Source organism: Siniperca chuatsi, linkage group LG18, assembly GCF_020085105.1.
Source record: "Siniperca chuatsi isolate FFG_IHB_CAS linkage group LG18, ASM2008510v1, whole genome shotgun sequence".
NCBI lineage: Eukaryota > Metazoa > Chordata > Actinopteri > Centrarchiformes > Sinipercidae > Siniperca > Siniperca chuatsi.
This window is the reverse complement of record NC_058059.1, coordinates 14,200,835-14,227,793: the sequence shown is the minus strand read 5'-3', so window position 1 is coordinate 14,227,793 and position 26,959 is coordinate 14,200,835. Positions and strand designations below refer to the sequence as shown.

Genomic DNA, 26,959 nt, shown 5'->3' with positions numbered 1-26,959 from the left:
TATAGGCCTAAAAAGACCTAAAGCACATGTCATTTATACTAGTTAGTCTTTTTATAAACCTCAGTATTCACTAATTGGTTCACAAAATGTTGTTTTTGGGAGTCTAATATTGAGGGGTTGTCCGTTTTTCAGTATTTTGTCAGTAAATAAAATCATGTTTCGCGATTATATCAATTGATTCGGCAATGAATTAAACGTCTTAATGTATAACCATAAATTACATTTTACAATCGACGTAATGCTCACGGCTTTAGTTGTAGGTGTATATGATAGGCTGCAATGCTGCCAGCTGAAGGGAAACCATTGCAAGCATTCTCAGTGCACAGAAGCGTTTCCGTGCACGTCCTACTTGTAAGCTCTACAGCAGGGCGATTTTGCGCGTTCCCGAGACTCTCGCCATAGAAAACAAAGCTGAACGTCTTCCATAACAGCTAGGGGTGCAGACTTGAGGAATATCTGAATTTAACCTGGATACATCATGCTGAATATGGATTTACAGGGGGTGTAGCATCGTTGGAGACCAAGCCTTCTCGGCTGGGGTGACGGCAGGACATTAGCGAAACCGACGAAAATAACATCAGTGTTTTTTTTTCTCGGGGTGCTTTGTCTTGTCCACCTAACGATAGCAAACCATCATTCCATTTCAATTGCAACATATTCAGCTAGTGATTACTAGCTGCTGCCAGGATGTATCATCATGTTGTCACCTAAAAGTAACTGCTAGGACGTTGGATTGTGAAGGATAAGCAGAAAACCTCTCCGAGGTTCTTACGGGTTGTCACCGGGACCTGAATCTGTGTTAGCCACAGTCGCGGAACCCACTGTTTTCGGCGATATGGCGGAGCAGGGCTACACATCTTGGTGAGTGCGCACAGGCATCGCGCTACCGATTAGTAGTAGCTACCTACCGTTAGCTGCTGCTACCTATGAGCCTGATTGATACAGGTCACTAAACCAATGAATTATATTTCTGACAATTCACTGTAATACTTGGCCCTTCACGCCTACGTATTCATATGCATATGTCACCGTCTAGATAGCAAAATGTCACTCATCCAAATATATTTTCCTGCAGCTTTGATATTGCTAACTTGAGCTGGCTGGTTAGCTAGCAGCGGCTAATCAGCTCCACGAGCTAATGCTGTGCTAACGCTAACCAGCTTCGCACAATTCCAATGGAGCTATTGTGAGCAAGTGCTAAAGAGCTAGCTGCCTAGCTGACGGCTTGATAAGCTCATTGCGTTAGCCAGTTGGTGAATGACTGTTTCGCTCATTATATCAGCGCTTGCCTTCTGAAAAATTGTTATTTGGTACAACAAGCACAACGTTGTATGACAGTTAGATAAGTTGACGTTAGCTGTGCCAACAAATTAGCGTTAGCAGCTTAGATAGCTAGCAGTCGTCGTCGACCCGCTGCACACAATAACAAAGGTTCTTCCGTAGAGCTAAGCTAGCTAACGGGCATCGCAGTCATGTCCCAAGCTGCCAGTTTCAGGGTGAGCTTGGCATTGTGATACACGACAGGTTGTCACAAATCATATTAGCAGATTGTGAGGTATACACACTTAACGTAGCTAACGTTATTGTTGAATATTAGTACTTGGTGAAGAATAGATTAAACGGAAGCCAGACAGAGATGATGTGATCACTGGAATGCGTTGTCCCCATGAATGAAAATGACCTGTCTTGTTGAGGCCTAGCTAATCAATGTAGGCTAAATTATGCTTGTTTGAGGGTTGAGTGTTTGTAATGATCATTTTTAGAACAGCATCCTGTTGTGTATAAATAGTCCAAACCAATGACTCTCCAAGAGCAGACTAGGTTCACTGAATGGTAGAGGTTCTCAGAAATGCTGTGTTTTCATCTTATGGGTTTGTCTAACTCTTATTTAATATCATAATTATTGTGAGTTTTTGTCTGGAAATGCCCATCCTTATAGTCTTTAACATCAATTGTATGAATTTTATCAGTTTGAGATCAGTTAACAGAAGCCTTTCCTGCTATTAGGATATTTGTAAACACCATGACGTTTTAAAAAATGTCAATAGAATGGCTTTATGTCCTTATAGTTATAGTTATAGTCATGGTCACTGTAGTCACAAACCTGCACAGTTAGGGAAATTGCTTACAGGAGGAGAAAGAAGCCCAACCACAGCAGAATGTGTAGGATTAGGCTAAAGATCAACACAGACAATTCACATTTATGAACTGTTTATTCTTCATCTCATTCATCTGGCATATCGAAACAGGACTAAAGTGTTTTCTATATTTAAAATTTGACCTGCATTTTGTATGGTTGGGGGGGACTGTTATGACATCCATTTTTACTATCAATATTTAGCATGTAGGAAACGGCTGTAGTTTTATCAGGGAGAGCCACTGTTTTGGAAAATCCCATCCATTGGATTCCCCCCCCCCCCAGAGTTCCCCTTTAACATTTATGTAGTAATGTTTGAGTAATTTTGATTTTGGGGGTTGAACTTGAGCAGCTCGGTCACTAGAAAACAGTTAACAGGTGACCTCATAGACACTGACACAAATATCATCTTTTAAATGTAATGTGAAGACTGAAACTAATGAATTAGTTTGCCAATAACAGGTGATGAAAATCCTGTTTTACATGTTTTTGTATGTTCAGGATTGAGCCATTAAAGGGCTCTGCCTAAAACCCAAAACAGTTGATTTAATATTAATTTGATGTTTATGTTTTGTTTTTTTTTTTGTTTTTTTGCAAAACTTTGCTTGGAGTGCTTCTTTACCGTAATGGATTGTGACAGAGATGTACTAATTATAGATGGTCGTTTTTATTTTTTAAATTGCTTTTTGTGAGGGGAGACTTGCTAGCTACTGCTACTACTTGTAACTTTTGCCAAGCTTGCTTAAGATTGCAGGAAGAGGTGGAGTTAGATGACTTTTCAACTTGCTGAGTAGATTTTTTTTTCTTAAGAATGTGATCACGCTGTTCGGATTTCATTTACACCTGGCTGCAATCCAATCACAGTGCAAGCCTGACCACCTCAAGATGTGGTCATAATGCGTTCTACATGCATTTACACCTGATGTTAACATGCGTTTTTCCTTATCCAGATAGTATATCCAGATTAAAAATTGTGTAGTTGTGTTGTAGCTTCCAGTATTTGTGTTAAGCTAGGCTAAACATGTCTGGGACCATTCTTTGTATGTTGCATCAACGTTAAATTAACATTGATCTTTTCATCTAACTCCTGTTAAGACAACAAGTGTGTTTCTTAACATTTTGGTGTTTTTCTATAAAATCTCCCCACCTCTGCAAAAGAAATAAATCCCATCTGAATGGGGCTTGAGTGTGTAGTTGCTTGTGCAAGCTAAGCAGAAAAACATTATTAAGGACAGTGACCATCTATTGTACCAGAAATGGCCTAAAAGTCACTGAAGAACTGGAGAGATAAAGGTGGCTAAGTAGTTGAAGCTAAATCAAAGCTTATATTTTCACACAGGCAAAATGTCTGCTTTGCAACCAAACAGATAAGTCACGTTTGCTTTTACCGCTGCACGTCAACATACAGTCAATTTTACAACACTGTCACGTGACTGGTTGCTTTTTTTTGCATGTCCCTTTTAATTTGAATCTGTTTCAGGTGAGACATTAAGTTGTGAGGGAGTATGTACATCTAAGACTGGGAGCTGTAAAACAAATTATATTGTTATCCTATCCACCTGTCACTTCCGTATTTTCCTTTACATTACCTGGCCAGTGGGTGGTGTCTTTACTTTATACCACATCAGTGAGGTAAAATAACTTAGTTACACTAGATGCTAGAGCAAACATAAGTCATTTGGAAATATTACTTCTGCCAGTTTTGCTTGTTTTTGTTACTATGCCTGAAGCTGCCTTCACGTGATAAGAAATGTACTCTTAGCTCACCCCGAGGTAGGACGCAGAGCATAGTGCAGACACTTTCAGAGGCAAAGCGTCATCAAAAAGTGCGCTAAACTAACTTTAGTATTGGATTTAGCTAAGTTCGTAAACTATATGCCTATTCAAAAACGTGGTAGCTCCCGCTAACTGCTGACATTTCGTCATGCATTACTTTTCCTAGCGAAATTGTGGTATGTTTTTAAATGTTGTGTTATAGAGTTCAGGGGCCTGTGAAACACAGAGTATGAGATTTTTTCCCATCCCATGTGTCACTTCTGGCTACGTCGCATACAGCTGTTATCTCATTGGTTACACTTAGAAAAGTCAGTGGCAACCAAAGTCAAAGTTGAAATAATTTGAACTTTCAGCGCAGCACTTAGTGGAAGTTTCGAGGAGTGCGCCCTGCCAAGGGTTGCGCTTCCACCTACTGGGCACCACTGTTCTCCCCATAAGAAAACAATGGCACAGCCAGCACAGAGCGGTTTTACCGCTGATCAAGTGTGGGGGCCTTTAGTCTCTGTCACTGTTGGAGAGGTGGAGAGGAGCAGCTAGACTAACCCCAGGCATTGTCACATCTTGAACCATTGAATGCAATACCAGGTCTTTGAAGACACAGACCTCTAATTACAATGTGTACAGACATTTGGTTTGGATTCTGTGCTCGGCAGCATTTGCACATTCTGTTCTGCACAATTAGTTTTATAGAGATGTTGGTGCCTGGATGAATTGCTAATAAGTAAACCACAGCGAGCCCTGTTAAACCTTGTAACCAACTGGCTAATGTACAGTGTTGAAGGTGACTTGTTTGAAGCTGGCAAGTTGTTTGATGCCACTTTTAACAGGCTTTACAGCAGCAGGTAGCTTTGCAGCTTACTTGATTCCTAACCATTTGTAGGTGACTTAATGTTGCTGTCACACTGGTACATGTATATGTCAAGGGACTTGTTTTTCTTATTTTCTCTTCCTCATTTTCAGTTTAGCATTTGGCAAATGCATGCTGTGGATGTTTGAACTTTTCAACCATCACATTTGAGGTGAAATTGTGAAAATAGTGCTTCCTGAAGTGTACACAGTGCTATACAGTCACATATACATATTAGGTGAGAGCAGCCCTATGCACTTGTCATATACTTATCCATCCAGGCAAATGTCAAATGCCACTCTTCTTTGTATTTGTATCTGGGGAAACACTGATCAGTTACTGCACTCGTATCTTGTGAAAGCTTTTAATCTGCTTATTAGGAGTGAACAAAGAAATTGTCTTTTATCATAAACCATTATGTTTTGCCACTATTTGCTATCACAGGGAGAACCAATATAGACAATGTAAAATAATGGTCTTCGTTCAGTGTAAATTTTACTGTAGCAATAGTTTTTTGCCCAATTGTCATGTGCCTTTGCTTTGGTTTAGCATCTGAGTTGAATGCTTTGTTGAACAACCAATGGGTCCAGACTATATTATCTTCAGGGCTGGTTGTAAGAGTGTACATAACAAATGTCCCAGTAAGTTTTAGAATGTAATTGAGGAAGACAGGACTTTTCTGATGTGGCAATAGTAAGCATTACAGCTAGGGGTGTCATGATTCTCCAAATCCATGATTCATTTTGACTTTGGATTTTAAGGTTTCGATTTGATTATCGGTTTAAAGAATTTTTTTTCCCCCAGCACTGACGGCTGGTAAAGATCAACAGATCATTGGTTTTATGCCCGGACAACTGTCATTTACATTTGGTGTGGTGTCCCCACAGACAGCTGCCAGCTCTACCTTTCTACATTGAGTTTGCCTTTGATAATGGCCATCAATAATATAATGTTTCATTTCATAATAAATTCCATTTATATTTAGTTTAGACTGAAAAATGTTAAGCATCTGCTCAATTGTTAAAAATAAATAATAATTTTTTCATGTTCAACCCTGACAGTGTGATGCAGGAACCCGACATGAAGTGGAGAGGTCTAGAATCACCCTGGAGGGGTTAATTTCGCAATAATGACCAACTCGCTGCTATCCTGCTTATTACACGTATACTTACTAAAGAAATCAATAATTTGACACCAAATATTGATTTAACTGATTCAAAAATGATTTTACAACTTCTTTTTTTTTGCCACAATCTACAGATTGATATGATTGTACTTGAGAGTCTGTGATCAGAACATGCGTCCATAGCAATGGTCTGTTATTCATAGCAGTGATCTGCTCTTTTGACCAGTTTACTACGTGGTAATGTTTTGTACACAGGGTGTTGCAAAAGAAACAGGCTAGTCGCAAGGGAGAGACGACGGGATCTCCAGCTTCTGACTAATCTGTGTCTTTGGAATCGCTACGCACAACACAGTTGGCTAGTCAACACTGTCAGTCAACACTGATGGTGCTCAGTCAACTCCTCCAACCCTGAAAGATGGACTCCCCCAGGGGTCTGTTCCAGAAAGCAAGTATAACAAACTCAGAGCATAACCCTGAAGTCTGAGTTGATGAACCCTGAGATGGAAAACTCTTTCCACCATTGAGTTTTTGGTTCCAGAACAGCTGATCAAAGTTTGTTCAATCAACTCTGAGTATGTTTACTCTGAGTTAAGCTCATGTGTGGTGAATGAAAAAAGCTATTATCAATGGCTCTCCAGTCCAATCCAGTGGACATAAAGATATTAATGCTTGTATATGCAGACTGTGCACATTTATTTATGAATCAGAGCAGGGAAAAGTGTCTAAGTTAACACACAGTTTTATTCAGTGTTCATTAATTCATCGTTTACCAGACTTACATCTCTGAGGTTAAAATACAGTAGATTTTAAATTTACATCTATTCGGATCTTAACTCAACAGCATTCACTGGCTTTGTTTCAGCTACTTCAACAAATGTAGTAGATTTAAACATTGTCACTGAAATGCTGTTAAAACACATTCAGACTATACGCAGCCTATTTAAAGAAAACTATTTCAAACAACATTCTGCTGCTGCACCACAATCCTGCTCACTCAGAAATATTAACATATAATCTCCAATATTACAGAAATTATGTTTCATCAGTGCGACCAATCGCATCATGAGTGATAGAGATAATTAATCTTGTGTGCACAGTTACAGTGTTACAAAAGAATTTCATGCAGAGGTTTTATTCTGAGCTGACTTGATGCTGTGTAATATTTGAACGTGAGGGCAAAAACCGCTGTTCAAATAAGTGACTGACAGCCCGTAAAAGTGGTAACTTTAGATAGTCCTGAGTAATAAGCTATTATCCAAACAGGATTTGGAATACATTCCAGGTCTCCGCGACCGCCAGTGAGTCAACAAAATACATAAACTTGTGTCCAACAAAATGTTATTAGAATGTATTTTTAAATAATGGGCTGTCCAATCTAGTTGTTAGCAGGTAGCTAACGATGTTGGCTTGTTCTTATAATAACATCGTTAGCTACCAACTGTGTTGTGCGTAGCGAATCCAAAGACACTGATTGGTCAGAAACTGAAGATCCCGCACTCTCTCTCTTGTGGCTAGCCTGTTTCTTTTGTGACACCCTGTGTACAAAACATTACCACGTAGTAAACCGGTCAAAAGTCTGTGAGCCTACACACATGTGTGTAAGTATTTTGAGCTAGCAAGCCTGTGTCTGAATGCACTTGCAAAACGGAGTTTTCAGGCAGAAAACAAAGTACAGGTCTACAAAACTAAGCTTACAGATACAAAACCCTGTTTTCAAGTACGACTTTTTGAATGATATAATATTCCATATGCAGCAACCACATCTATCGACCTGAAAGTCTAAAATTCAGCAATATGCGTAGTGTTTCCCACACTTACTGTAGGTTATTCTTGGCTGACCATAGTTAAAATACGTAAGTTAGTTTATAACATTTTAAAAATAATGACGAATACCCACAAGAAGCTGTAACCAGCATTATTGTGATATTTTTACTTGATAAATTACTTACATTGTTAATTGTTCATCAACTAATTGATACATTGATTGTTTTAGCACCAATGTTTTACAGTTAATTCTTTAGATTGTATGGAGGATTGATTTGTAAGCGTTGCTATCCATGTGTGCAGGAAATCTTTTGATGTTCAGTAACACAAAGCACTCCCTATTTCTCAGTGTCACAAGCAGAAAGTGAGCACATTACCATAACTATGCAGTGTCATCACAACGCAATGTTGTTTTTGCTTATAGTGCTTAATAGGCCTTAATAGGCTTAAGTTTATAGTGCTTCTTGCAAGCATGACTGAGGTTGTTGTGTTGTACGTTATGTTTTCAACAGCGATCTAGTAAAATCACCTTAGCTAATGAACATAAGCAGAGGTTATTAGCTAATGTGTTGATATATTTGCCATCACCAACAACAGATTTTCTTTTTCTGCAATCCCATAACAGATCAGCCCTGTAGTAGAGATAGGGAGGTTTAGAGAGGATTTTAGTTTTTTTAACTTGGTCGATCCTCTGTGCTGCCTGCCATTAGTTGTCACTGTTATTACCTCAGACTACAAACTGATAACATGGTGTTGTCCCCATCTGTGTAACTGCCTGCCATAGTGTATAACCAACAATTTAGGATATTGTCCAGAAACTATTATCACGCTGAATTTATAAAGGTTTGTCAATTTTTTTTATCTTAAATATGCCCTTTTAATATTACTATCAAATAATATAAATATGTCATCATGCAGACATTTTACTTTAATGGCTGCAGGTCCATATTGACAACATCCACTAAGTACTAGTCCTAAAGTATCTTTTCCCTTTCCCTTTGGCCTTTTTATTAACGAATTTAAGAAAAAAAATGCTTCCTCAGGATTTATTATTAAGATCTAATCCCAAAATCGTATTATTAAGAATATCCACAGTACAATCTAATTCAAGTTCAGCCTTTCTAGACACTGACTAATCAACACAACTCACAAAGTAGGTAATGTTGACTTCTGCACATGTAAAATAATCTTGTTTACCTAATCAGCAGTAATATCTATTGTCAAGGAGCCTTTGTAGTCTTTTGTAATGAGAATCTGAGGTACATCAAAGAACAAAAATGACAGCAAGCACAGTCCCATACGCACTCTTAAGTCTTCTGTTGTATACAGTATTTTGTAACTATATAGACACAACTAATGCTGCTGTTTTCTCAGCTAAGAGCACACATTGGCCGTTTTGAATCCAACGGATTACTGAAACACCTGTTGCTTGTGTCCTGAACAGAAGCACTACTTAAGATTAGCCCTCCAATTTTTTTTGACAGTAGTCTAATTCATCTAACATTTTGAGGCTGAGAGTGTCACTTATTGTGTTCATGTGCTCTCTGAAAATTAACAAAATGATTAGATAAGATGCCCAGCAGCTAGTTTAGATCTGTCTTTTCTCTCTTCTAAAAGACATTTGCTGCAGCGTGTTCTTATGACTCTTAAGCTGAAGCGCGGGCCATGTAATTGTAAAATCATGGACAAACACAACCCAGGACCTCACATGCTCTCTATGTCAATCTTTTCTATCCATTTCTACGTTGATCTCTTATTAAAACAAAGACAAAAATGCCACAGAAAGGTGTAAACACAAACCAGAGCAGCAATGCAAGGGAGGTATACTTATTTTCATGGAGGCAAAAAGGTCACTGTTGATCACAAATTACATTCTTGTTCCTGAAGGATGTAACCCATTACATCTATAATTGGATGAGAAAGTGGAGGCAGATAAATGTTAATTCCCAATTGGAGGTCCAGCTGCAACTCCACCCAGTGACTACTGTAAACTGGTGTAAATGATAGTAAAGGGAATATATATGCTAGGGGCTCACAATTTTTCAGTTGAGGAATCTAACTCCATGTGTATAATCTGGTGAAATAGTAGAGTAAGATATTATTTTTGGACACTCAATCTTTAATATCCATGCCTCTCAGGGGCAGCATTTGCAGAAGTCTTCATTGTGTCCTGGTGACCCGGCCCTTAGTGGTCAAGTCATGCATGCAACTGGGTTGATGGAGGACGGTATTGGAATTGTGTTATTGAAAACCTAGTCTGTCAGTGAACAAGGACGTCTTATGGCACTTTGGGCCACCATCCAGCTCTCAACAGTCCGGGATTGTATTTTGTTTTTAAATGTTCCATTCATCTATCTCACCCATGTTCTACAGGCTTCTGTGCGCAGAATTCAGACGAAGCAGTTCGATACTAGAATATGAATTAGGTCTGTGGTAGATTAAACTAGCTGTCTATCTGCATGCTGTGTTGACAGTGAGGCAGTGACATCATTAGTGTCTGTGTGTCGAAGAAAAAGATCTGTTTCTTTAACAGTTTATTAATGTTTGAGGCCAAACTGTTTGGTAAGACATTCAACCAGTTTAGGCTAGAACATACAAAAGAACCACTTGCCTGAATAGGATGTCATATTTGGATCGGCTATATTGTTAGATGTTTATTATGACCTACAACTTAGGTTAGGCCCCATTGTAATGTGACGTATCTGTAATGATGATGCCTGCTGAGTGTGTTTTTCAGTCATTGAGTAGAGGCTTGTATTGGACAAACAAAATCTGAAAAGCTACATGATGCAGTATTGTCCTTGTGTCCTGTTTCCACAGTGAACTACATGTTACTCCTCCCCTCCTAGACACCCTGTAGTCATTCCTGTGCTACTGAATGAATGAAAGTAACAGGGGATTCTTGCCCCCCCCCCCAGCATCACAATAAAACTGTGAATTCATGTGTCACATGCGCACCAGAATGAAAAATGATTTGGAACGTTGAGTCTTTTTATGCAAGGGCTGTTCTCTGTCAGTACAAGGAAGAAAACTATTAATGCAGCCCGGTGATACTTTCTGAACTAGGATTCACTGCGTGGCAACAGAAAAGGATTGATTTTAGTTGCAGGGCCTGATATTTCTACACATGAAATAGTAATTTCTTTAGTACTCTGTAGCTCTGACCGAACCAAAATGCATTACCTCACGAGCCCTGTTCATACCATGATAGTGTTTATTATGTTATCCTCCATGTTCATATCAATGTATAATTTAAACAAAGATTTCATTGAGATTTGGATTCCAACATATTACGCTCCTTCAAGTTTTGCAGGCATTGCCAACACAAACTGAAATGCAGCCTGCATGATAGAGTATGTTGCAGAGGAAAACCATTTATACTCACTGTATGTTTCTTCACTATAACCAAGTAAGGATTGAGTTGCTGGCTACAGTTGTAGTAGAGTGGGAAACATTTTTGCCTTCAAAAAGTTGACCCAGAGCTCTCTAAATCAAACTTTAATGAGAAAAAAAAGAAATGCCAGAGTGCAGTAATGGAAAACTATCAGAAACTGTTTACAGATGCTGATTCAACTTAATGGGGTATTTTTTAGAGCTGTCTTGTAAACAAATATCCTGTTACATGTCATTCAGTCAGTGTTGGTGGCGGTCAACTTGTCACTATTGTTCCGTTTTGCTAATGTGGAGTATCAGTCATCATCACTTACCCTCTACCAATTTGCACCTTCTGTATACCAAAGCTGTGTCTCCCTTTCTCTCATTTACTATTCTCAATATAATAAACACTCAATAACTTACTTAATAGTGAGCAGTAAATTCAACAATTAAACAGTTATGAAGATAGCTCAACTGATACAGAATTTTTGAGTCTGGTAAATAGAAATAACCATAAACAGATATTTATGATAAGGATCCCTTAAATTAGTGGGGTGAGATTTGTACGGAGCGTGACATTTTATTATATATAACTAAATAAACTGCAATAGTGAAATTATTTATTAATTACCTCAAACATATCTTGAGCATTAATGTACTGCAAGTTCTTGTTTACTTAACAACCAACATTCAGTAAGTAATATTAGCTGATATATCTGTTTAACTCTACTCTTTTCTCTACTCTTGACAGGTGTAATTTCACACAAGTGTAATTATGTATCTATAAAATGTGACGCATTGCATGGATTGTTAGAAAATGTAGTGTACATGCCTTGGGCATGTTTTTTGTTGTTTTTTTTCTATTGTGGGAAGTTTTAAGGGCCATATAGTGAATTCAGACAGTCAAATATAATGGCGGAGGGTAAATGTAGTGCAATAAGTAGCAAAATAGGGGCAATTTCAGATACAGCCCATGATTGTGTTTATACCACTACAAAACGATATCAGTGTCTTCACTTTGTTGAATGGAGCCGATAAGCCGGGCAAATGGATATGCTGATAGCTAATAGATTGCAATGTTAGATGCACTGATGCCTTTTAAGACACTGATGAAAGCGGGGGGAACTACAGACTAAGAACAGCTTTAATGCCTCTACACAGGTGTAGCAGTGATGATGATGACATTATTGGGGTCAATGGTGGTGGTGTTGTTTTTTTTAACTCCGGCCTGCATTCCTCACCCATGGCCTGAGAGTTTGACAGGAGACAGACAAGTCCGGATTGGGCTCAAATCTGCACCGCTCAATTGAAGGCAGGCACTTCACAATGCCAGCCTTGTCTTTGCCCCTGAAAAAGACCTGCGTTATAAGGTTGCATGTCAAGTCTACACTATGTCAAGGCTCCAGATCATTGATATGGGAACAATTTTGTGCTTAGATGCAGCATCACCCAGCAAACTAGAAGCCTGATTACACATTTGTCTGAACAGTGAGATGACTTTATGCTGAAATTTTCGGATTAGTCAGATGTGTAATCTTACAACCTCTTGTTTCAGAGAGACCAGAAAATCTGTTTGACTGATTAACAGACTAAAAAGAATATGGATAAGTTGAGTTTTTAAGCCATATTCATCAAGAGTATGTTCAGTATGGTTGATCTTTCCTAGACCAGAACTAAGTTGCTAACCATCTTCAATAAGAAGTGTATGGATTCTCTTTTTAACAGCAACCCTTAGCTGAGGACTTGCATTATGATGTCCTTCATTTGCTGCTCTTTATTTTGTCTAGTCTGTCTCACAAAACACTAACAATGTACAGATTGCACAGGGAGGATTTAGGTCAAGAGGTATTTTATTTTGCAGGGAAAATTCTGTTTTTCTTTTTGTCGTGTGACCAATTAGTTAGTAATTTCAGTAAAGTCTACAGATGATGTGCAATAAGCGCAGACTGGTATGCTGTATTTTGTAATGTCTTGTTTGTTTGCTATACTAGATAGTATAGAAAACGTGAACATGAACACCATGGTTCTCAGGCATTTTAATGCTCATGTTAAAATTTCAGCTATTGTTATGTTACTGTACATAAATGTGATGTTTCAGGACATGATCTTGATAGTTTTTCACTAGGTATGTTGCCTTCAATATGTTGTATTACACAACTAATAAATTCTGTTTTACATCATTTAATACTGATTATAATTTCTAATAACTAGTCATTGACTGTGAGTAAGAAGCTAAACTTAAACTATAAAGCGGCTTTAAAAAATCAAGGTGCTGTACAAAAGACAGATGTAAAACAATATAACAAAAAATAAAACAATTAGAAATACATTTTACAAAGTTACCTGCTTACAATATGACATTTTTGAGCTTTTTAAAACTAAAGCTATTTGATTCTTATTTTCCAAACTATGGGTGAGTCATATGCTCCTAAATTACATCAATAGGCCTAATCAAAATGTAGAAGACCTTACCATTATTGTGAGCAGAGACCACTTTTTTCTTTTTCTTTTTTTTAAAACAGTTTCCAATGTACCTTATGGATTAGATTTGCCTTATTGATTTTCGTAATCGTTCGCTTGTTTTCCCCCAGTTTTCTTTAATGCACAGATTTTCAATTCTAATTTTTACTATCGAATTGTTTCACTTTCCTTTCTTTGCTGCTTTCTTGTGTGTGATTATGAGGCCCACGGTTCTCAGGGGAACCGAATATGTTCAGTTCTGTGCACAACAGCAGCATCTTCTTGTAGTGTGTAATCCTAATTCCTGATTGGTTTGGTATAGTATTTTTGCCTGCCTGGTGGTGATAAAATTGCCACAACCAATGTGAGATTGCCAATGTGCAGCATCTGAAATGATTGACTGAAATTATAGTTGGCATACTTGTCTCCATTTTTCTTATTTTCCACAGGAGGGAGAGGGAGAGGGAGAGAGAGAGAGAACTGTGTGTAACCATGATCTATTCTGATTTCATACTGATGGTTTGTATGTCTGAATTGATTATAGCAAAGAATCCGGTAGGAAAACCACCTTTATTCCAAGAGAAAGGGATACTTGCACAGTTAAACAAATCCAAGGGTAGAATTTTCTGCCCTGCTTTTAAAGCTCAGATTTGTTTCTCTCATAATCCAAGTTCAAGTAGATGTGCTAGAATCAGGTCTATACAGTCTTTTTGCTGGTGTGCTACAGTGTGCATTATTATAAATAATAAATGTGTAGTCAGATAATCATACAACAGCATTCAGTAATATTGAACTGAAATAGTGTGTCCTTTGGCTAAAACCTCCACTATCACGCTTGGAAAGGCATCATGCAGGGTCAAATGGCTTGAGGGACAGATTTTTCTCTTTCAGAAATTATCAGTGAGGCTTATCAAACATGAAATTACATACTGAGAAAAACATGTAATGATCTGATGGATAACAGGAAGTCTCAGCACATCAGATGGGGGTTGAACTCAAACAACAAATGTGTTATCACTCACCTCAGCTAGTAATGAATCAGTAATATGGTGTTTTTGGGGGGAAATGGCAAGTCACAGTTAGCTTACTGGCGCCGGGACAACTTGCAATGCGTAAAAGCTTCCAGTTAGAACCAACAAAAGGAGGAAGCAGCAGATTAACAAGGGCTTGGAGTGTTTTCATAGTATCATTTGTGTATTTGAGGCTGATATACTTTCCGGCTGTGCATATGATGTTTATGGACGTGACAACTTGTGTTAAGTAGAAAAGTAAGCAATACAAGTTGTTACAGTCAATGTAATATCACTATGAAGATATATAGTTTCATTACATAGACGTTTGTGTTGAGACTCATGTTTGTATTCCTCTTTCTTTTTTAGGGCATACTCCCTAGTTGACTCCAGCCAGGTGTCCACCTTCCTCATCTCCATCCTTCTCATCGTCTATGGCAGCTTCAGGTGAGTCACTAAATAAATAATCACTTCAGTTGTCAAGAGGATAGTGGATAATGACTTGCAGAGCATGTCTTGTTTGCCACATGACCAAGGACCTAATAGTATAAAGTATAATTTCTTAAATAATAGTTAAACTCAGTATCACGCATAACAAAAGCACTTATATGTTTTCATAAGCTTTTGCCCTACAGGATCAAGTAAAATGTTCCCATTTTGGGTCTCAGGCTGCAAGAATTTAAGAACTAAAGAAAATATGTTTTGTTTGGTTTGTTATCGTAAATATGTGAAAATGGATGTGTTCCTTCTGGTTAATATGAGTAAAAAACACTTGTAGCAGCAGTGTTAGGTTCTTTCACAGTCCAAGTTTACCCGGTGAACAGTAGGCATAATGGAAATAATCTACAGTCCTGCACCTAATGGTGTTTTGATTGATTTGCATTAGGATATTGACCAAAACACATTTGTTTTCATAAGAGAAGTCTTATGATTGAGTAAATAGAGTTCATAGAGTTTGATTCTCAGGCTGAATTGAGATGCAGGTATGTTTTGCTCATCCATCTGTTGTTGGATTAAGATGCAGAATTAATCAGGTGTCCGTCTCTCAGATAACCTACTGTTTATCTGCATAACTGTGGGCTATTGATGCGAACCACCTTTCTGCCATCCAAATATAAAGAGGTAGAGAGGACAGTGCCAATATGATGCTGCTCCATCCTCACTCCATGATACAGGCCACTTTGGATGGCAGGAAAAAAATAGTTGGGGCACATTATGGTCGTTGGGTGGATTGTAGTTATTATTTGGAAGTCACGACTTTGCACTACATTTGGATGGAAACGTCACTATACTGATGCTTAAGGATTCTACTCTTTGCCCTCTAAATGAGATGTTTCCAGTCAGTCCAGACATTTTGACTTGTCATAGTAGGAAACGCACAACTCTTAACATAACTAATAATCAGAACATAACTAATAATCAGAATCAGAAATACTAATAACATAACACTACTAATAACATTCACGATGGCTCAGTTCATGCCAGTACCAGTAAGTTGTGACAGTGAAGCAGCATAAACAACACCAGGACATTTAATTTACACCTGTGCTTTTCCTTTTGTGACATGTCAAACTGTCTTCAGTGAAAAAGGCCGACCCCTGTAAGATGGGAATGAAGGGGAATAATATTAATACAGTTAATACAGTACAGTATATAATACAGTTTTTATGACTGTGTTCAGGGCTGTTGATGTCAGATTGTGAGCAGGAAAAAAAAATCTTAATTTTTTATGGGTTGATGTTAGTGAGACACTTTTTTTCTCAGGTTTCGATTTAGAGCCTCAGTTCAGCTTAAAAGTTCACGGACCTCCCAATCTCTGCAAAGTTTAGCCATCAATTCAACATTTCACCTAAACCTTTCACACTGAGTCAATGTAAAAGAAAGGAAGTTGTAGTCTCTAAAACATTCACTGTAGAAAAAGGTTGTTTTTTACGGCTCCTGCATAGCCCTTCACCTCATATCAACAGTTTACACTCTTTTGAGATTCTGAATATTGACGCCCGAGTTAAACTCACTCTCCTGCTCTCTGCACTCTCCTCTTTTTTCCCTCGCTCCTGCAGGTCATTAAACATGGATTGTGAGAACCAGGAGAAGGATAAAGATGGTAACCCCACAACAACAGGGACTTTCAATAACAGCAACACAAACAACAGTGCGTGTTACCGACATGGCAAGGCCTGAAATATACAGACAAAATATTGTCTTGGATTTACAAGTAATCACTTTGAATTTTTTTGTGTTTTGAAATCCTTCTCACTTTGATGTGTGTATTGGTTTGCAGGTATTCAGACTATAGACTCCACACAGGCCCTGTTCCTGCCCATAGGAGCCTCTGTGTCTCTGCTAGTCATGTTCTTCTTCTTTGACTCAGTACAGGTGGTCTTCACCATCTGCACTGCAGGTAACTGCCGCTCTCAAACATAACACAAAAACTCTACAGCTGTAGAATTACTGTCATGAGGCTTTCGCATTTCTGTTCAGTAGTTACACACCGGGGAAGGCCTCTTATCTGTGTTGATTATTGAAACTGTGAAGACCATTTGCTACCCCATTAAGCTGACAGAAAAGGACTGGCACAAGCAGTCTAGGTGTATTAGTCCTTTGGTCTCACAGCTGTGCTTTGTTCTTCTCCTCAGTTCTTGCAACAATTGCATTTGCATTCCTCTTGTTGCCAATGTGCCAGTATCTGACCAGACCCTGCTCCCCACAGAACAAGTAAGGAAACCTTGTGGAGTCTTTGTATCTTTTAAATCGTGTCTGTTGTTGCTCAAACTGCTCCATGCTGTTTTGTATGTCTTTTACAAATATTTGTTAAGCTCTGTGATTCAGCGTATTCATAAATCAGCTTCTTCTCAATAAAAACTGAAACTGGCTGCAAGGCTTAATACCACTTTGGCTTAACACCAAAGTGGGAAATATATTTTTTTATAGCTGTTCCGGTCTCAAGCGATAGTAAAGCACAAGGAATCACCAACAACACAACCCACCTACTCAATAACCAATATGTACACCTCCTCTCTAGTTACAGATTCAGAGTCTCCTATCTGGTTTCAGTAAACCTTTGTCTGCTTTACAGAGCCAGTAATAAACCACCCTCCAACCGAAAACCCTTTTCTGCTCAGTTTTTAGGTTATTGTTATTTTGTGTATTTTAACACAAATTATCATATATGCATCTCAGGCCTCTTGTCATTTCAGGTCTGTCTTGTTCAGATAATATCCAGATGAAGACACTTTAATTTTCACTTAGCCACGTATGTGTCTCCGTTGGCCAGATCACAAATCTGATTACAGTCCGTCTTGCAAATCAGATTCGGCTCCACTCCTGTCCAGAAGGAGGTGGTAATGCACCAGAAGCTGCTTGGTAACCAAACAAAAACTCCAGAAGAAGAATGACTTCTGCAATTTAGCTGTTTAGTTATAACAGTAACAGCTTAGCTAGAATTAGCTAGCTCACAACTATCCAAAAAATACTCAAACACATGGATGAATCGTTTTTATGAATTATGAGAGACAAGTGTTTTATCATCTTCACAGGCTCTCTCTCACTCCTCTCTCTCACCCATACAGATCAATGCTCTCTCACCCTAGTTGTTCTTTGCGTCGTTAAGTATGCATATACTGCGAAGTGGTAAAATATATCAGCCTGTAAATGTTTGCCCGTATGTGTCAAGTTTTCTTATGAATAGTTATGTCTGATTTAGACAAGAATGTCTTTTATTTGTCTTGTTGCAGGATTTCCTTTGGCTGCTGTGGGCGTTTCACTCTGGCTGAGCTCCTGTCCTTCTCCCTCTCTGTTATGTTGGTGCTCATCTGGGTGCTGACTGGACACTGGCTTCTCATGGACGGTGCGTCTCTCTGCCATGACTCTTATGTCAGTGTGTCGGCGGCAGGTTTTCCAATCATGATCCAAAGATTAGTAACATTTCTCTAAACTGCAGGGCGGTTTTTGGTTCACATTAGCAATTAACAATAATGAGCAGGAATTAAATATCAGCACATAATGGTCTCTTAATTATTGAAGTAGCCAATTATTAGACAATGAATTGAAGTGTGTGAGAAGAAGTTTTGTTAGCATAGCTGCTAAACAAATAAATTCAGCCATCCCAATCTTCAATAAAGGCGAGAGTCTGGACAAAATTAAGTTTTCCTCCTGGGGAACAGGGAACTTGACATGACTCATACAATATAACGTTTTAGCAACACTATTTCCAGGCTCTTACTGCAGTGTGCTGCATGCTAACACAGGAAGAATATACTTATATTAGTCAACTGCTATATAAAACATACCTGGCATTTAAGCAAACTGGTGTTGATCAAAGTTGATATTTTAGTGAAACACTGATAAAGCAGAGAAAAGTGAGTGGGTGTGTGGACTTTTTTTTATTTGACCCAGTTGATTTCAGTAATTTAAAGCATATTACTGGCAGTCTTCAGTAATGTGAACAACTCATCCCTGTGACAAATGGCAAAGCTTAATCGTAATTTAAAAGACAGATAAAACAGTTTGAATTAGAAAAGAATCTCAAGAATCAAAATCTGATTGTAAAATTAGCAGAAATTGTAAAAGATTTCAACACAAGGTTGACTGTCTTACTGTGTGTCCCTGCATTGGAACCAGTGTAATAATGTTACTGTGTCCCTTACTGTGTTCCTATCACCTTTACACCTGGTTAGAATAAATAAACATGCAAAATGCAGCCATTATAACAAACATATAGTTTTATTGATACAGATCTTCTATGCATGAAAACCCGGCTATGCTCCCATGTTTAATCTCAACACCATCTTGTGTCTTATCAGGTCACACCCCCCCCCACCCAAAAGTGAATTAGGATATGACCAGAGAAATGTCATCAGAAACATAATTAAATTAGGCCTGTGTACACAGTAATTAATGTTTCTTAAATAAACTTGCTAAAATCAGTTCCCATGTTGCTATATCAGCTCATTTCTGTTGATCTTTTTTTTGATTATCTTGTGTTTTTCCTCCTCGCAGCTTTAGCCATGGGCTTGTGTGTCGCCATGATAGCCTTTGTACGACTTCCCAGTCTGAAGGTGTCTTGCCTGCTGCTGTCAGGACTGCTCATTTATGACGTGTTCTGGGTAAGATGTGCTCCTGTCCAAAACCACCCCCATCACAGCTGACATACAAGCCATTGCTATGAGATGCAGCAAACAGACAATATATGCAAGGACACACTCATTTAAAAAATGTCCACAAATATATCCCTCTATCTGACTATATACAAAACAGTAATGATTGAGCTTATGAAATCCCTTACATTTGTTTTCTAAACATACACGAGCAAATACCTCCTTGCCAGCTGGATTATTTGCTGCTTAGGAAGTGATGCATTTTACATTTTCCAGCAGCAGTGTGTTTGGAAGAATCTGGGTAGTTAGCATCGATGCTGAGAGCTACCTACAAAATTCAACCTTCATAAACAGAAATGAACCAGATAAATTGCGAAGAGGCAGGTGTCTCCCTGAGCCAAAAGTAGGATGAACATCACTATTTCCTCTGAGAAATAAAAAATATTAAAATATCTGGTATTGTCCCTATCTATGTCTGTTGTCCTCTCTATGAGCACCTGGCTGCTTTAGATGTTTGAGATTGTTCAATTAGTCAGTTCATTACTTCTTAGAAAAGATTAAAGGTGAATAACTTTGGCATTTTCAAAAAAAAAGAAACGCCTACTAGAAATGTTAAACTTCCTTTCACAAATAAATGTCACATATAACATTAAAACAGAGCAAAAACTATGTTCTGCACACAAATTCAAACAGAAACAATCATAATTGACACTGCACAAACAAACTGCTTCTGGTGATGTTCTACCAGTGAGCACATTTTCTTTCAATTGCTCTCATCTTAACCATATTGGGCGCCTAGCAACCTGCCAGCACACCACTGCCTTCAGTGTTATTTCCCCACTGACGCTGACCATTTATGTTCACAGTAATGTTATAACAGACAAACATGAGATTAATAGGATAAATGAATATCTGCTCTTTATGATTTGTTGGGAGTTCCTGCTTTGAGAAGTAGTTTGAAGCAGTGATTGAGTCTACTTGGAAATAAATCAGGTATACAGGCGATTGCAGTAGCAGAACATTTGGAGATGTATGAAGCTGAAACTATCAATAGTAAATATATAATAATAATAAATATAATAATAAATTTCTCCTTTTTCCCTCCAGGTGTTCTTCTCAGCCTACATCTTCAATAGTAATGTGATGGTTAAAGTTGCCACTCAACCTGCTGAAAATCCCATAGATGTTCTGTCCAGGAAGCTCCACCTGGGGCCAGGGATGGGCCGCGACGTCCCCCGTCTCTCCTTACCTGGCAAACTGGTCTTTCCCAGGTAAGACTGACGTAACCACACCATGGGGGGGTAAAGTAGCGCTGTGTGCGATCTTGTAGCTGCTATTGACCAGCTTCTGCTGCATATTTGAGCTGACTGCTTGAGCTGATCACTGTCTTTTCTGGTGTGTGAAATTTAATTGTTAGCTGTGCCATTGCAGTGGCTCTTGAAATTGTAGTGTTGGTTGGTCTATCAGTCCAACTCTTTGGTCCAGACTGATTTGATTCAGATATTCATGGTCAGCAAAGAATGAAACGATTTTGGTGATCCCGACTTTTCATCTAGTGCCACAAACAGGTCAAAATTTTAATTTGTTCCCTCTAAATTCCTCTGAGTGTCGGGTTATATTCGATCAGAGCTAGTTCATAATACGTGTTTGAAACCAAAAGTGTTTTTAGTTGTTGTGAAAGGTCACACACAAAGATGGAGTGAAAAGCTGGTCATCATAGAGACAGGGGAGAGAGAAATTAAAATCCAATTTATTTTCTCATCTCTGCACAGCTGACCAATCACAACGTGAAGTGGGTATGAATGTCAAATGTCAGAAAGTTACAGAAATGGTGGCACACCGCCCCCCCTAATTCCAACTTTAGAAAGGTGTGGGAGGAGGGGGCTTCCAAAGCTATTCGACTGTCCGACAAGCACTTCTGAAGGAGTAAACTGACGCCTTAATGCTGGGCTGAGCCAACATCTGAAGCTGAGTACAGCGTAATAATAAATGATATTATAAATTTAAACCAAGTCAAACAATGTATAGCTGAGCCTTCTGACCCTTTTCAATTTAGGGAATAACAAACACCCTCAGGCCCCACTAGCAATAAGAATCTAAGAATAACAAAGTTGTTTCTCCATTTTTCATCCATCCAGCAATTTTATTTTCTGCTGTCATGAGAGGGCTGCTAGCATAGCTGTAAACCTTTTGTTCAAATTTGACATCTGGTCAGGACCTAAATTTGTTAAAAGAAACAAGTTATGAAATACAAATACTTTTGCTGTACACGACTATTCTTGCTTTGGACCATGTTTCCAGTGTTTCTGTATTTTGCCATTCCAAACGCATTTCTACTTCTTTCCCATCCATGCAGTTCCACAGGAAGTCACTTCTCAATGCTGGGAATAGGAGACATCGTGATGCCGGGGCTGCTGTTATGCTTCGTCCTGCGCTATGACAACTATAAGAAGCAAGCAAATGGGGAAGTCCCAGGGCCTGGTAACATGTCTGGACGCATGCAGCGCGTCTCCTATTTCCATTGCACTCTCATCGGATACTTTGTGGGTAAGCATGCAGTCGATGGATGGATGGATGGATGGTCAAGGTGTTTTATTGTTTCAGCGTTAGATATGTTTGGAGGTGATTTTTGGGCGCCATTATTTTGGTATTTTCTTTTCTCTTTCAGGGTTTTTGAGCATGTTTTTTATTATGTGATTGATGATGATGTGACTGTGTCTTCAGGTCTGCTGACTGCCACTGTGGCCTCCAGGATCCATCGTGCTGCTCAGCCCGCTCTGCTCTACCTGGTGCCCTTCACCCTGCTGCCTCTGCTCACTATGGCCTACCTGAAGGTACACTGACTACTGGATGGGACACAAAAAGAGATGGAAGTTCAGCTGTGGCAGTTTTGCAGAATTCAGCAGTTTGCTTGAATTCTGTAATTGTAAAGAAAATTGAACCCTTTATAAGAAGGGAACGCAAAGGACATCTTTACTGTTTTTTGCCAAAAAAGGAGAGAGGGATAAATATTACAGCTGGATTCCACCTGCAGTCTTTTTTATATTTTTACTGGGGATGTCCCGATCCAATCTCAAAGATCGGTATCGGGGCCAGTCAAGGCATTTTTTTAACTGATCAGCTTCGGCTATATTGCGGTATATTGAGCCCAGTCCCATCCTTTGTTTTAAGTCAGCTGTTACACAGGTGTTTTTACTCACGAAGCTTTCATGCACAGCAACGGAACGAGTGCAGCCATTGTCAACTCTCCGCTGTCTGTCTCTGCTCTACTCTGCTGAGCTCCATGTGTGTTTAAGAGCAAGGGTTGAGCCCCACCTGCGGCGAAACACCAAATACAGCAAATGCAGTATGAGACTGTTTATTTATATTATTTACATAATTTATGTGCACTCGTTCATTTCAGCTCAATGTGAGAGTCTCTTGCGTTTTGCTGTCATCTATGGTGCATGGTGTTTCACCGCAGGCAGGGCTCAGCCCCTGCTCGGAGGCAAGACAGACAGCGGCGGAGAGCTGACGACAACCACACTCACCACGCCACTGCAAGTGCAACAAAAGCCCCTCGAGCAAAAAGCCAATAAGAGTAATTTATCAATGTAATCCACGCAAAAGATGTACAAATGACGAAAATAAACACTCAACGGAATACAGTTCATTTAGGTAACTCAGGCAAAGGCTGCACCTAAGCAACAAACCCTGAAGGACACTTTTTTAAAAAGAGAGAGAAATTCCCTTGAGACAGCAACAAGGCCAAAAAGATTACAGAGACTTATATACTTTATTTTGTAACAAAATATAAATAAAAACATTAAGGAACAGCTTGGATGCAGGCATTTTTTTTTCTTAATTCAATGCAGAGGTATTCAATTGTCAATCATATACATTGAATTGATTTTAATAACTTTAATGTACTTGAAGTGTGCACTGTGCACCTGTATTATCTAGGAAAATAGAAGTATTGGCAGATACTCAATATTAAATGACTCGGATCGGTGGCAAAACAACTTGATCGGGACATCCCTAATTTTTACAACAGTGCATAAGCTGCACTGTTGAACATTTTCAACAGTGCAGCTTATCTTATTGTTGACTGAAATTATGTAATTAACACATACTTTCTGTTAATGGTCACACATCCTGTTGAAGTGCGTAAGATTCTATTCTAGTCTTGTAAAAATGTTTCATAAAATGGTTTTATTCATTATTGTGACTTATGAAATTCAAAACACGACAAATTAATTGTCAGACAGGTTAATGGTACACCTCTGCTGCAAATATAATCAGGAAACATTTGATTTAAGACTCATGACTCTCGTCCAAACTGGTGTCTCTGGTCCACAGGGGGATTTGCGGCGCATGTGGTCCGAGCCCTTCCATACCAAGACCAGCAGCTCCCGCTTCCTGGAGGTATGATGCACCCTGGGATAAACGACCAGCACGGGGAGGACTGCGGATCCTTTACCTTAATTAGAGGGAAGGAGAGAGGGCGCACTCACAGTGAGGCCATGTTGTCATCACTTGTTCATGCTTTCCGCCAGTCTTCTGTGAAAACCCTCAGAAGGACACCAGTGTGTGGATCACAACGCCCCAACACGACTCATCTTTGGTTCCTACATCCTTCCCGTTTCATCTCTGCTTCCTCTTTTACTGTTTATTTCCTCTTCATTATAGCACATCCTGCCTATGCTGTTTTTGTTCTGGCCCCCTCCCTCTCTTTTTTTCCTTTTCCCCTCTTCTGTAGTTGGTCTCATTTGCCACTTCCTGTTCCATTCATCAGGCCTCTTCTCGCTGCTTTTTCCTTCTTTCTCTGCGTCTTTAATTTTCTCTGCATCTCTGTTTGTCACTGACTCAGATGAACTCGAGGGCCAGGCCTACCCCCTTTTTGTGGACTTAGGGTTGTGAGACATGGCTGGGGTTTCTATATATTTTTTTAGCATTGTTGTGGTCATTATTATTAATATTAATATTATTATGGAACAATTTAAACAAACGGAAAAGAGGCGGAGTGTTGCAGTGGCACAGGACAGTGCTCGGGAGCAGCGACACAGTAAAGGAGAAGAGTCTTCCCCCTCTATCCGTCTCCCTCTTTCTCCCCTGCTTTCTTCGTCTGTCCCATCACCCCACCACAATGGCTTCTTCCCTGCACTCCAGCCCTCCTCTGACACTCCTCCTATCTGTTCATCTGCTGTCCCCATTCCCCGCCCTCACAGATAACTATGTATTTTATTTAGAAAAGTTTTATTCTTGTCATATACAGAAATGATGCATTATAAATTGTTAAGCTGCCCCCAGCGTTTGAGGGGCTGCTTCTATTTGTATATATGTGTATTTGCGGTATCTTGAGTTTGTATTTGTGTTCGGGAGCATGTTGAATAGGGTGGGAAACTGACGCCAGCCAACAGCCGAATTTTGGTAAATTTCAGTTGTCGAGTCGACTGGTGAGCATCCATCATTTAGAGGTTGTTTTCTAAAGTTTGTTGGCTTGTGTAATAGAAACGTAGCTGATGGGTTTTTTGGGGGGGGAAACAAAACATCTGCATCGGTGGCTGGTTGATTTAAAAGGTTAGTTTCCTGCTCTAGTGTTAAAGTGTGTGTGTGTGTGTGTGTGTGTGTGTGTGTGGGAGAGCGAAACAGATGAGTGAATGGTTGTTTTACTTGGTTTTAATTTTAAATCATGAACATGTTAAAAACAGTGACAATAGTCAGGTTTCCATTGAGCTGGGCGTGTTGGATCCAGCTGTCAAACACATAACATGTCTAATGGAAACAGTTTGTGTCTAACTTGTAAAAAAAAAATTTACCGAAGACCCAACAGGGGGTTCATTTTCTTTTTATCAGTCTCTCTGCAGACAGGTGGAAATGTAAAGTGTTTTTTTCAAATAAATGAATGTTGAATTAATTTTAAGGTATACTATGTTACTTTTCATCATGAAACCACATCACACATCTTGCTGGGTTTTGTACTGAACTTCTCTTTGTGCACATCCTAAAGTTACACACATTTGTGGCCATGGAAACACTAAAAGCATCTTATTTCAGGTTTCACAAGTCTATAAATGTCTGGGCATGATGATATCAGATCAGTTTTTATATGTTTTGACAAAAGACAAGTCAGTGGAGCAGCACAACAGTACATCTCATCTGAACTTTGTAAATGTCAGTGTTTCACCTCAGACGATGAAGACCTGACTATTGTGAAAGTTTGGAGTCAAAGCCTGGAGATGAGGGCCAGTGAGATATGAAGACATACTATGGTTAGATACATATGTAGTTATAGATAAAGGAGTGTGTGTGTGTGTGTGTGCGTGTGTGCGTGCGTGCGCAGGCGCCAGATCAAATAAAGTCTGTTTGGACCTAGGGAGGGGAGAAAATCAGTTATGCCCTTGAGAAATTGAAAATGGAAATTTAGAAATTAAAACTAACCCATAGGATGTTTTTGCTGTCACCATTTGGTCTCTGACAGTTTTCTTTTTGTCCTTCCACGTTTTTGTGGTGCTTGTCGGTTAATATCTAATGTATACTGGAAAAAGTGTGAGTGATTCAGAGAGACATACGACACAGTTTGCTGGCTTTTTGTTTTGTTTTTTTACTTTTTTATGCTATCTGGCCGTGCATGTTAAGTGTACAGTGTATCATTTCTTGGACTGCATCAATAGGGCTACTGCAGTTTTGAGTCTGCTGGCCGATACCGAGGCACTGGACCTATGAGCTTGCCCACACAGAGCAGCGTCAGTGGGTGGGAGAAAGGCTGCAGGTCAGAAAGACTGCGACTGGTCAGCTCTGACCTCCTCTGACTGATATTATGACCTGAATGCTGTCAGGTTGGGACGTCCGACCTGCCGCTCAGTGCAGTCGTCGAAACTCGGACATCATGGAACCACAAACCCCCTTCACCTCTCCATGGACATGGCAAGAAAATATATAGATTTATATACATATATATATATATATATATATATATATATACATATATATGTGTGTATATATACATACATACATAAATAAATAATTGATGACGATCATGGTGATAAAAAGTTTTTTTTATATATATAGAAAAAGGATTTCTTTTTACCCCCTCGTTGTTGTTTTTTTTTCTTTTTCTTTAGTGGTTTAGTTTTTTTATTTTTCTTTCCACCTCTTCTTCCCTCCAGCAGAGGACTCCAGCTCTGCTGGTGCATTGATATTACCGCTGAATGGATTCTGTATAGAAAAATGGTGAATAAATAAATTAAGAACTGTGTAGTGAAACATGAATCCTGAAGCGCTTGATCTAAAACACTTTGTCTCCTTTTAACCCCTCCTTCTGCCCTCTCCCCTTCTTTCCCTCCTCGTTCAGGATTCTGCTGTAAATAAACATGACTCTAACTGTAA

General features: G+C 39.1%; 1 protein-coding gene across 5 annotated transcripts; it reads left to right on the top strand.

Annotated features, from left to right (window-relative positions):
* Window positions 1–298: 298 nt before the first annotated feature.
* On the top strand, window positions 299–26,959 carry sppl3 (signal peptide peptidase 3). Of its 5 annotated transcripts, none has more exons than XM_044175196.1 (12): window positions 299–861; window positions 13,935–13,967; window positions 14,865–14,942; window positions 16,556–16,647; window positions 16,777–16,896; window positions 17,132–17,210; window positions 18,230–18,342; window positions 19,494–19,600; window positions 20,699–20,862; window positions 21,948–22,138; window positions 22,316–22,425; window positions 23,930–26,959. In XM_044175196.1, exons 1-12 carry the CDS (start codon window positions 836–838, stop codon window positions 23,999–24,001), a joined length of 1,185 nt encoding a protein of 394 aa, XP_044031131.1. In that variant the 5' UTR covers window positions 299–835; the 3' UTR covers window positions 24,002–26,959. The 5 variants fall into 5 exon arrangements, with proteins under 5 accessions (XP_044031131.1, XP_044031130.1, XP_044031133.1 ...); XM_044175195.1 differs by having other exon boundaries at window positions 16,556–16,665; XM_044175198.1 differs by lacking the exon at window positions 13,935–13,967.

What these genes read in the sequence shown, in the direction of transcription:
- sppl3 (XM_044175195.1), top strand. Translation starts at nt 836, where the DNA reads ATGGCGGAGCAGGGCTACACATCTTG. An exon ending in AGGGAGAGAGAGAGAGAACT is followed by an intron (nt 13,968 to 14,864) that starts GTGTGTAACCAT and finishes TTTCTTTTTTAG; the next exon opens with GGCATACTCCCTAGTTGACT. An exon ending in TCACTATGGCCTACCTGAAG is followed by an intron (nt 22,426 to 23,929) that starts GTACACTGACTA and finishes TCTGGTCCACAG; the next exon opens with GGGGATTTGCGGCGCATGTG.